The sequence below is a fragment of the Myotis brandtii genome, unplaced genomic scaffold, assembly GCF_000412655.1.
Source record: "Myotis brandtii unplaced genomic scaffold, ASM41265v1 scaffold229, whole genome shotgun sequence".
Lineage (NCBI taxonomy): Eukaryota > Metazoa > Chordata > Mammalia > Chiroptera > Vespertilionidae > Myotis > Myotis brandtii.
The window spans coordinates 748,538-760,720 of NW_005358611.1; the positions used below are offsets into that span (position 1 = coordinate 748,538).

The following is a 12,183-nucleotide window of genomic DNA, read 5'->3' on the forward strand; positions in this document are numbered from 1 at the left end:
CCGACTTACCTTCCACGCGATCTTGTTCCCTTTCGAGTCATGCTCAAGGGCGATGGGGAAGTCTCCGCGCTCGTAAAATTTCCGGAAGGCTGTGGGCTTGGTCGGTCTCTCCTTAAATGCACCTGCCGTGGGCGGGCCTTTCACCTTCAGAGAAAACAGCAGGATCCGATTTTAAACCAAACCGAGGCATATACACGGAGAGGCCTGGTATCCTTAAGGCCCAGGCTGCCTAAAATACTCTGGATGGTAAAGAGCAGATTACTAATAATGAACAAAGAAAACCTCACGACTACAAATAGAAGTATTTTATAACCACTGTTAAGTGTCTCCTTTATTTCAAGCTACTTTAGAGAGCATTCCTAGAAAATGTCACTTTAAAATATTGCTTTATACGGAAGAAAAGCCTGAACATTAGTTTAAAATCTTTTTAATAAAGGCAGTTAAGTTCAGAGTGTTTAGCTTCAAGTTTCCTAACAATTGCAACAGGGACATTGCCTGATTTTATGCAGATGTTCCCTCACTATATCTCTAGAGAATATATTTTTTTTCTGTTCTAAATACAAATGTATCCACAACCTTATAAAAGGACATCATACTATTTTCTTAATATTCTACACAATCCATTCCAACATTCCAAGTAATTTAAAAATCCGTACATAAAAAAATCCAGTGAAAAATAACTGGAAACGTAATAAAGACGGTATTACTGGAAATCACGCAGAAGGATGTGCCTTGACTAAACGCCTTTAAAAACAAGCAAAACTACTGTTAGGAATCCTGCTGTAAGCCCCAGGTTTGTAGAACCACCACTGTAAATTTTATTTAATGTCTCCAGAATTTTACTCTAATTTATTATTATTAAAAATGCAGGGCAAATAAGGAGCCATAAATCAAACTAGGTTTGTGGAGAAATGCAATTAGGACCAGCCTGAAGGGTGGGGGCTACCCATAAACCAATTAGGAGGAGTGGATGGCGCAGCAGAGTGCTTTTAATAAAATCTCATGCACTCGGGAGCCACCGTATCGAATGCACTTGGGGGCAAGTTCAGATGCCAGAGGTCCTTACATGCATTTAGTGAATGTGCTGTAATGGACGTAGGACTCAGGTCACAGTCTGTCATATGGTCACAGGACTAATAATAATTAGCAGGAAGGAATTTCAGGCTCTTGAAAATTCTTTATCATCTAGTTTGAAATTTTCCTTTGCAGCCGCTCTATTGTTAGCATAACTGAAGCTGCTAAAAACAAACAACAACAACAAAACCCACCTTTTCCCTTCAGGTGGGGACTCTACACCGTGTCCTTCTAATGGGCCCATTTAGCGGACTCACTAAGATTGAAACAATAAAATGCACAGTCATTGATTTCCTATTGTCATCAGTTTCAACCTGAAATCTGGATCCATGAAAACGCGTTGGTTACGCCTCTGATGAGCAAGAGTCGCATCGTCTCTGAGCCTCCCAGGCCCTGGAATGCAGCCCCAGGACCAGCAAGTGTGTGGCCGTCAGTCTAGGCTTCTGAGTAGGACCTACTATAATCCAGTGTCTGCCCCATTGGCCAACTGTAATTGTTTTACTACATCTGAACTATCGCCAATACCTATGGGCACCAAATGGCCAGGAAATTGCTTGCAAAATATTACACTAAGCGAATCTGACTGTAATGGTAGATGCGGCGGCAGCTCATACAACCAGGTAGCTATTCCAGGAAGCTTTAACAATATAACAACTTAATGACAGAACAAAGCATTATGACAGCAATGTTCTTGTTAGTAACAGCCACAAAAGATAACAAGAGCATATATGAATATTTATGTGAATAAATATTCAATAAACATAGATTACTCTGGAGTCCTTAAAAGCCAGGCCCTACGGGTAACAGTGAGGGCAGGGAAAACCCACGTGAGGTGGGTGACCTATTTCGGGAAGACTATCCCACCAAGATCCAACAGGGTGGCTGGTCAGGAGGATGCGGAGTCAGGAAGATGAATCTGAACTTCACAAGCATGAGATGGCCAAGGCCTGGCATTAGGGGGCGGGGGATAAAAAATAACAAGATCTGCGGATCTGCATCCATTGTTTATGAACATTATTGGTTTCAACAAAACAGACAAGGAAATCAAAGCTTAGAGACATTCAATGACCTGGCAGAAACCACAGAGTTAGTACAGAGTAGGAAGGAGATTCGAAGGCAGCACAGGGGCCTGGGCCGGGGACCAGAAAACACGGGGTGGCCACGAAGCCACGTTAAGACCAGGTGGTCAGACGCTGACGGCAAAATGTCACCTCCACTCCACTCCCTGCTCAAAAACGCAGGGGTGGCTGGATTTATCTCCCTTCTAAGTGCCTGTGTAAACTCGACCCACGTGCTCAGGTGACCTCTACGTGACCTCCCTAGGGCGGCCGTAATGAGCATTTGCCCTCTTGCTCCCACAGCACAGGTGCAAGAACATACCAGGCAACACAGCTGGAAAGGAAGCCACCGACCCGAAATGGAAAAGCCTGCAAGCCCGCCTTTGTTCAAAAAGCCTCCTTTTTGCATCAACCCACCTGGTCCCCAGCTTATGAACGCAGCCAAGCCCAGCCAGACCCTGAGCCAGACAGACACCTTCCTTTCCTCTGTGCTGCCTCCCTGGTGCTCAAGCATCAGCTTAAGAAAATCTGTCTGGAAATCTCTCGGGGGTTTCCTCTCGATTTCTGTCTTAGGGAACCCAAGAACCCCAATGCTGGCAACAATGTGAGCCCCCATCCCTCTGCCTCTATAGAAAGTGAGCTTTGTCACTGGGGTCGGGAAAATCTAAACAGGAAACAGCTAAGGCACATGGCTGATTGAACGAGGAGAGCTAGAGGCACTGACTCTATCACGGAGGCCCCACCCCCATGGGGTCATCTCATAAACCTAGTGGCCTCCCAGAGGCCCGCCTCCCAATACCATCACCTCAGCAGGTGAGCTTTGAGGGAACACAGTCCATAGCATCTTCCTTCTGTTCGGTTTGGATTACTATGTTTAACAAATGAGGATGATGTTTCCTCGTTTTAGTACAAATGCCATATGCTTACATTCGTGAATGTATGTTTATATATTTTCCAAATTAATATCAATTTGTATGACCTTTTTATACTGAAAGATATTAACCACTGGTTGCATTTGTGGCAAATATCTCACCATCTCTGTTTTCCATTTGTATTTGTTTAGTGTTTAAAGGTTTAAATTATTTGTAGGGAAGTCTTTTGCCTCCAGCTTTATCTTCTCTAGACCATTCCTCTGTCGACCGTAGGATGAATATTCTAATAGACTAATTAAATCATATCTCTCATCTACTTAAAACCCATAAATTATATCCCACTGATGCTCTACACAAAGATATGTGCACGCTGACTGGGATCTCTCTAGTCATTCCTCTGCAGGCACCCCAAGCATAATTCACACCCAAACACCAGCTGGTCTCAGGCCTGCCCTGCTCTCTGGTCGCCATGATATTGCTGTTCCATCAACCTGTACTCCTTCCTCGCCCCTCACTGCTTTCTCCTGAAGAGTCCTAATCACCTTCAAGACTCAGCACAAATCTCATCTCTTCTAAGAAGCCTTTCCTAATAACCACAACCCATCCTTCTTCACATTCAGCTTGAAATGCCTGCAGGACAAACAATTAGACTTGGCCATTAAGCCACAATCTGTATGGAGATTATTGGGGGGAGAGGAGGAAGCCTAGGCTATTGATGAAGTTTGTCTGTAATTGAAATTGAGGGCTAAATCTATGGAAATTGGGTCCCACCGGCCTGGCTGAGTGGTTGAGTATCAACCTATGAACCAGGAGGTCACGGTTCAATTTCTGATCACAATGATTCCCTCTCATCATTGATATTTCTCTCTCTCTCCCTCTCCCTTCCTCTCTGAAATCAATAAAAAATATTTTTTAAAAATCTATGGAAATTGCTAAACTTTTCCAAAGGGAGAGTATATGGTGAAAGAAAGTCTGAGAACCTGGGCCATTACCTGGAGATTTGATAGCAAGTAGATTCTATGGGGGAATAAATAGGGTTGATGGCAAGAGAATGGGGAAAGGATGGTGTCAGAGAAAGCAGCGAATGACAGGGATACTTTTTAAAACATGGTACACAGAGGTCAGTTATGAAGAAAACTGAAAGTCCTCTGAAAACTCAAAAAGCTAGAGTGGCATGAGGGGGTGAAAGCCCGCCCACCGTGCCCTGAGGAGTAAGTGGGACATGAAAGGGAAACCACACCTACCCTTTGGGAACCTCCTGCCCTATGGTTGGTCAAGGTCTGAGTTGCTACCAAGGTGTGACTGCTAACGGAGGGGAAAGTCAATGGTAAATGGAAATGGGGACATAAAAGAATGTCAATAGGCATAACACTTAAATTCAGAGACTATTTAATCACAGAACCAGAATGGATTCTAGAAGAGAAGACATGTTTATAACTAAAAGGGCCAGAAAAAGAAACGTATATGTTTTTCAGCGTTGGAAACTTATCAATGTGCATTTAAGAACCTAAGGACACATAAACAACAGTACAGTGGGACCTTGACTTACGAGTGTCCCAACGAACGAGTTTTTTGAGATACCAGCTGTCTCTCCGCAGATTTTTTGCATTGAGTTGACAGAGTAATTTGAGTTAACAAGCTCCTTAACGAGCTCCTTAACGAGGTAGGTCTCGAAACGAATTAAACTCGTAAGTCAAGGCCCGGCTGTATTTATTAGAAGCAGAGTTAAGAAATTGGCTCAAGAATCGGTCCTACCGATATCATCTCTGCCCTGAAAAATGTAATGAATATGTATCTCCAAGTCACTGGGCTTGGTGCTCCTGGAGACACAGGATCACTCAGAGATCTCGTCCTCAAGGTAGATGTCACTTAGAAGAAGAGGGAGGAATATCCCCATAATCTCCTATAGAAGTGAGAAGGTGGTTAATGGCGCAGAAAGATATGCAGAACTCTGAACGCTCGAAGATAAAGCCTTGCTCCTTTTAAAACTGCTCCTTTCCATTAGAAAATGTTACTTAGCCTTTCAAAGTGCCTCTATGTTTCAGCTGAACCAGGCAGAAATACATTGTAATTTCCTATGAACCTGGATTCTGTCAATATTAATCATTAGAAATAATTATCAGAGAAGTCGGTTTGTCTATTTATCACCTTTGTTATTATTAAATCAGAATTAATTTGCCTGCATTTTCAGTATATTTCTTAGATCTAAATAATTATCAATTATTACCACAGTTTTCATAGCTGAAAATTCACTACCAATGAGACCAAATGCGTATTTCCTTTCTATGTAAAACCTCTCATAGTGAAACCCACATTTGTATTATGAAATTCACTTGTATAAATGGGGAAATTTTGCTAAAATCTAAGGCTTGTGCAATACTTAAAATGAAATAAATTAATCTAATGTGCTTGCAGAGACTAGTTTAAATATGATTAACATAAATAAAAATTAAAGTTAGTATTATGAATATTGTAACAAGTTACATTTAAATTAGCACTGTCATATGATGATTATGAAAAAAAACACACAAACAACATATAGTTTTTCAGATCGGGAGGATGAGAAAGATCGGTACATGAAGAGTCACCGGAGTGGAAAGACTAATGTTCCAATTTAAAAAATTAGAGCCCTTCAGTACTAGGCTTCACTCTCCTACTTGACGTAAATTATGCCTCGTTCCCTAGGGCAATGGTCGGCAAACTGCGGCTCTTTGGCCCTTGAGTGTGGCTCTTCCTAAGCCTTAGGAGTCCCCTAATTAAGTTAATAACAATGTACCTACCTATACAGTTTAAGTTTAAAAAATTTGGCTCTCAAAAGAAATTTCAATCGTTGTACTGTTGATATTTGGCTCTGTTGACTGATGAGTTTGCCGACCACTGGTAGGGGATCCGAGGAGGCTCATGGAGGCACAGGCAGCACAGACGCATAAACGGGGGTGGGGGGTGGGGGTGAGCGGCCCTACAACAGACACCGCAAGCCATCGGACCCTTCAGAGCCTCCTCTTCCTCACATGTCAGATTAAAAAATTGCCCGGCTGACCTCCGAGATCCTTCCCACACCTCCATGACGTGCATGTGTGTCCATTCATTCAACAAATACCAAGGGCACAGTATCATCAGAGAACTCACCCACTGGTGGAGCCAGGAGGGGCTCACAGGGCACGCACACTCCTTATCTCACCCTCGATAAACTGAGGCCCAAAGGAACCGTGGAAACACCCCCGGTCTGCACGGCAAGGCTCATCTCTCTCAGCTCCGTCACCTTAGCAGTGACTGGGCTTCAAAGAGCCAGGCCTCTCTCGGGCCCGCGCCCACCGACGGGACCCAGAACGGCTGCCGCCATGCGGTGCACCCTGAGATCTCCAAGATCTCCAAGTCATTCACGGCCACTGAGCTCAACATTCCTAACTGCAGTGGAGCACACGCGGATCTGAGGTTTTATTTCAGAGCTGTCCCGAAAGCAATGGTCGCTCTGCACAATTTCTCCTCGATTGTTCTGTTTAAAGTGCCAGGCGCTGGTGCGCCTTTAAATTCTCTGCTGTCGGAAAAGAAAAGGGAAAGATTGATCGTCTTTCCTCACAAAATGAGATGCAATAATCAAATGACACAAAGGAAAGCTGGGAGGCTGAGGTTTCCTCTCAAGCTGCTCTCTCCCTGCAGGTAAGTTAGGAAGATGCCACGGGGGTGAGTGCCCGGCTGGGATTCCTGCTATCAGCTTGTCGCCAGTGAGTCCTGGAGATGCCAATTGAGACCACGCCGTTTAGCCTCTGTCCTGTGGAGCTGATAAAGGCCCGCGCGGCCAGACAGCTCGGCTGATGCGCTGTCACCCTCCACGGAGGCCCCAGTGAGTGAGTGAGTGAGTGAGTGAGTGAGCCAGATGGGAAGGAGAGTGTAAGGGGGGCGGGGGGGGCGGGCAGGCATTCTGGCCCCCTTACACGTTCAACCTGTAAAGCCTGGCAAACCGTTTGTATCTAAACATACCCCTGCTTTGTCCTGTAGCAGAGTTATTTCTTGCTGAATAATTAGAGTGAAAATGTTATTTTTGTCTGTGGGAAGAGACTATTACCATTCGCATTTTACATATCATGAATATTTTAATAGAAAATTTTAAAATCCTTGTGTCTAATGATGCAAACTGATATTCTGCGGCAGGAGCTAGCTGTTTAATGGAAAACAATGTTTAGAACTGTCTACAATAAAAGATATTTATATTGGTTAAAAAAAAGACTTCTACTGCGCCTTCAGTCTACTGGCTCCCTCTCAATTACTTTGAGAGTTCACACAGTTCACAGAGATACTAAATACCCGGGTTATACCTTTTAAATCTAGTAGACATGTCAAGGAATTAATGTGCTAAAACATAGAATTTATCATACATACAAAGCACACGTCTGACAACTTAACTGGAAGATAACATAGTAAGAAATGCTAGATTACGGTTTTATTAGTCTGGGTTTTTTTCCACCATGGTTTCCACCACAGCTCATTCAACCATAAAGGAAAAGTTAAGAACGTATCTAAATAGTGTGTTGTCTGTCCTAGGTCAAGATATCAATGCATCATACACTATGCAGATGTAATATGTTAATATGTTTTTATTTACTATATATATATACACATATTCCTTGGTATCTAACAAGTGCTAAATCTCAAAAGCTAAAATGAGTTCCAGTGTGAATATGTCTCTCTCCTTTGTATTCTAAAATCATGCAAATTCAATAAGGTTAATAAAGACAAATTATGAGCTTCATTTACTGTAATGTCAGGAGAAAAATTAACCACCAAAAGCTAGCTACGATAAGGCTCCTGTCGTGTGGGAAGAAGGAAGAGATAAAACACGCTGAGTGCTGAGAGCGAGCAGTGATGGATTCAAAAGCATCGGAGGCAAAGATTAGTTCTGGGGAGGAAGGCCCATGAAAGGCAAACTTTGGTTCTTATTTGCAAAAAAATGGGTATAAATGGGGCTTACAGCAAAAGGCCTTTCATAGCCATTTGGCATCAGAGAAGCCGAAGAGAAAGGCCACCAAAATCAGTGCCTGATAAACAAACGATGTTTGCAACCTCCTTTCTCTCTGAAAGCAGAGAGAGCTTTCGGACCTCCCAGAATTCGACCCTCCACCAAGACCCAGGAGCCTACTGTACATGCCAGGCCCTGAAGAGCCGATTCGCAGTGCTGAGGGCTACAATGGGACCCAGCACAGCATCCAGACAAAGACACCATAGAAAAAACCATCGGTGAGAGGCCATGCAGAGGTGAACATGGTGACAGGTATTTTGCCAATAAGTTTAAAAGTTGGTTGAAGCCACCACTTCTTTTAAAGAAAACAAAAAAGTAGAAACGTAAGAACAGAGACAGAGAAGGGATGATGTGAGAGGCAACAGAGCTGATTGAACTCTGAGAACAAGTAGAAATGAACCTTTCAAATTATGAAGATGAAGCTGGGAGAAGCAAAAGGGAAAAGGAACATTTAAGAATACAGAGAGGACACAGGTGATTGAAATGAGAAAAATGGATGACGGGAAAGAACAATAAAGACCATCAAAGGCGATCTAACGTATAACTGAAGTTCTCACAGAGGAAGCACAAAAGAATAAGAAAAACATCAAATATGGAAAATTATGCTTAAAAAACCTTTTTTTGAAATGTAAGAACTACTTACCTGAGATAAAGATAGAACTCTAGGAAATGTTCTGAAGAAATGATCTCTTTGATCCAGAGGGAAAATTAAGCAAAGCCAATCCCGGGAACACACATTAGTAAATGTATCCGAATGAAAAAATAAAGAGATCTTTATAAAACTCATAAAAAAGATCAATTCCCTCCCAAGAATAAGGCTGACTTCATATTTTTTCCATTTTTAACATTTTGTGGCAGGAGGCAATGGAAACATACCTAGAAGATTCACAAGAGAGAGTAGCCACAACACATATTTCCAGGGAAACTCCCTTCACATATAAAGTCTATGTAGAAATCGTTTCTGAAAATCTGCTATTCAAAGAAAATTGTTACTATAAACCCTTTAGGAAACGTAAAGACAACCTTGGGGTTCTCAGTGGAGAACTTGGCTTTAGCACGTCAGCACGGTCTGCAAAAGATACACGCCACATGCAAATGATGCAATTGACACAACCAGGAGGGAGAGGAGAAGGAAGGTGGGGTGAAGAAAGTTCGCTCTTTTAGAGCAGCGGTTCTCAACCTGTGGGTCGCGACCCCTTTGGCGGTCGAACGACCCTTTCACAGGGGTTGCCTAAGACCATCCTGCATATCAGCTATTTACATGACGATTCATAACAGTAGCAACATTACAGTTATGAAGTAGCAACGAAAAGAATTTTATGGTTGGGTCACAACATGAGGAACTGTATTTAAAGGGCCAGAAGGTTGAGAACCACTGATTTAGAGCCTAAAACTATATTTAACTGGTAAACACAAAGAAAGATAATATTGACTAAATTCGGGCGGTGCTATAGAGGGGAAAAGAAGAAATGCTAATATTTTCATTGTTCATTTTAGAGAATACCTACTGTATAAAAATAGGAGATTGTCGATGTTATATGCAGTTATAATTGCAAACATAAGCATTAAAACAAAAGAACTATGCACGCACCCTTTCATATCCCCGTGAGCAAAGAAAACAGAACACACCTCTATGCTACCAGACGACCAAAAATACCTGGTGCTATGCAGTGTTAGAGAAGGGCGGGAGGAGCAGCAAGTGGACTTCCTGCCCGTTGGGTATAAACGGATAGAGCCTCTTTGGGAACCGCTCGGCCGCTCTAGTGAAGGTGCATCTGCCCTGCGACCAGGCGCGTGCGGTCCGAGGCCTCTGCCCCAGGGAACCCCTTGCACGCGACCTGTCTTTCTCCGTGGGAAGGAGCGCTGGGAGGTGCTTGTGCGCATGTTCACAGCAGCACTGCGGGTCACAGCAAAAGAGAAGCAACACAAAGTCCGCAATAAGTAAAGTGGGTAAATGGTGACGGTGTTTCCCTAGGATGGACCGCAGTGGGAACAGGAACCCCCTGCAGATCTGCCACGGACCTGCCTGAAGAGGGAGCCCGCGTTGGAGGATGCTCAACTCTCCCGTGGTTGCCCCCTCTCAGTTCAGGGCTCAGAGAGAAACTGTATCAGGGCCCCTAGCAACAGAGTGGCGCCTGCTCCTCATTGCTGTTTCCAGACTAGTCTATAGGATGTGGATAATCGGACCAGTATCCTGGCCTCGCCAGTTCCTTAACCCGTTCTCCGTCAGTGATCTTGATTGGCATCCTGGCCAGCCAGGGACTCCAAGGTTGCTAGAAAAGACTGCAGCCCCTGCACAATTTTAACCTCAAGCTCGCTGCTCTGAGGCCACCATTTCTTACCTTTCTAGCTCGATTCCTCTAAAGCCCTAACCTTAAAACACTGCACCAACTACGGACCTCCCTTTAACTGCCCCTGCCCCCCTCTTTCCACACCTCATGGTCAATCAGTATAATAATCTCTCCTTCCTGCTCATCCTCTACCCCCGCACCCCTCTCCTGGCTTGTTGTACTTGTAAACGCCAATGCTGCTGCCAAAACCAGGCTCTGCCAACACTGTGCAAGCACGTGCAGCGGGTTTAGTGGAAGCAAAGCCACCGAGCTGACAATGGCATTCCCCCGCCCCCACCCTTCCACTCTACCACTCACACAGGCGATGGTTTCATGCCATCTAGTCTCTCCACTTCCCCTCCTCACTCCCAGCCTACGGCCTCGCTTCACATCACTGACAGAGAAATAACACAGAGAACTTCGAGGTGCTCCCACCCCCGTCTATGCACCTACCGGCAGGTAAAACACCTCCCTGCCAGGTGAGCATCAGGCCCGCCCCCTCGGGGGCCCCTGTTCAGGAGAGCTTTCCGGGACCACCCTGTATGCAAGTGCCTGTGACCCCTGCACTCCCATCTTCCTTCTAGAACAGAGAACTAGGTGGTGACATTTATTTTAAATAATCTAAATAAAGGTAAAAAGCAACAGGGCGGGGCCAGTTCAAATGCCAATGAGACACACACTCAGTGCCAGTCATGAATTGACTAAACACATTTCTTGAGCATCTGTTGCTCTAGGTCCAGGCATTTAGGGGTGAACGAGACAGGTTAGGTGCCTGCCCCCCGGAATTTACAGTACACACGGACCAGGCCACCCATAAAGCCACATTGTTCAAGGTAACAAGACCAGAGCCGGCCCAGGAGCACGTGGCTGGACATTTCTGAATGTGGGTAAGCTGGACGGCAGGAGAGGAAAGAATGAACAGGACGCTAAGGCCTTGCACCTGGGTCCTGCTCTGTGGAAACGGGACCGTCAAGATGAAGCATGGAGCCAGCAGGAGCCAGCGTGGGAACAGAAGCCAGCGCACCCACTGAGACCAGTTCTCAGTCCTTATGGGGGAAGCCCCTGTGCAATGTGGCTGCTTCCTTCTAAATCCCACCCTCACGATAAAGCACATCTTAATGTGTGTGAAGTTACAAGACCATGTGTATAAACTGGAAGCATCATGCTAATGCCACCTATGGAACGATTCTAGGGGGAAAAACTGCTTAGAAATAGTATGCTCCTTTGCACTAACAAAATTCTACTTCCTCTTTAATATACGTTTCTCCTTTGGACATTGTCCCCAGGCAACACACACTAGTACAAGGCTGAGGTTTCATGAGCGATAAATCTTGCCGTTTCATGAGGGCTCTCTAGTCAGATGTGTCCCATGTTTTAGAGGCGCAAAGGGATTGAAAGGGTGTCTTCAGGTCTCTCCCGGCTTCAGGTTGTCTATGACACATGCGGGATCAGCGCGGATCCAGATGCGAATGCTCTCAGGGACGCTTTAACGAGCAAAAGCCTCTTCAGAAGCCATGGATTCCCTGAGCCTACTCATGGCGGCAGAATACATTCCGTGCAGGGCATCATGTTCACAGTGCATTGGAGAGAGGAGCGCGCGTGGCACAGTTCTTAAAGGAAAGGACAGATGATCAATGAGCCAGGGAGACTGAGAGATGAGGAAAGATGAAGAGAATTAACTGTGATGGAATGGCTAAGTAGAGAAAAATTACAAAGGAGATGGAGGGAGCGGCTATAGGGTTAAGCCTCAGACTGACCTGTTGGCAAAGCCACAAACAAGTCCCAGCTTAGAGGGCACAGTCCTCTTAGCATAATTAGGCTTGACCTTATGA

General features: G+C 44.7%; 1 protein-coding gene across 1 annotated transcript in view; it reads right to left on the reverse strand.

The window, feature by feature from the left end:
• The window catches only part of PACRG (PARK2 co-regulated), a 177,881-nt gene that overhangs the window by 129,127 nt on the left and 36,571 nt on the right, over positions 1-12,183 (reverse strand). Inside the window, exon 2 of the mRNA XM_014539772.1 lies at positions 10-144. Coding sequence (XP_014395258.1) covers positions 10-144 — 135 coding nt within the window. The remainder of the gene's footprint in view (positions 1-9; positions 145-12,183) is intronic.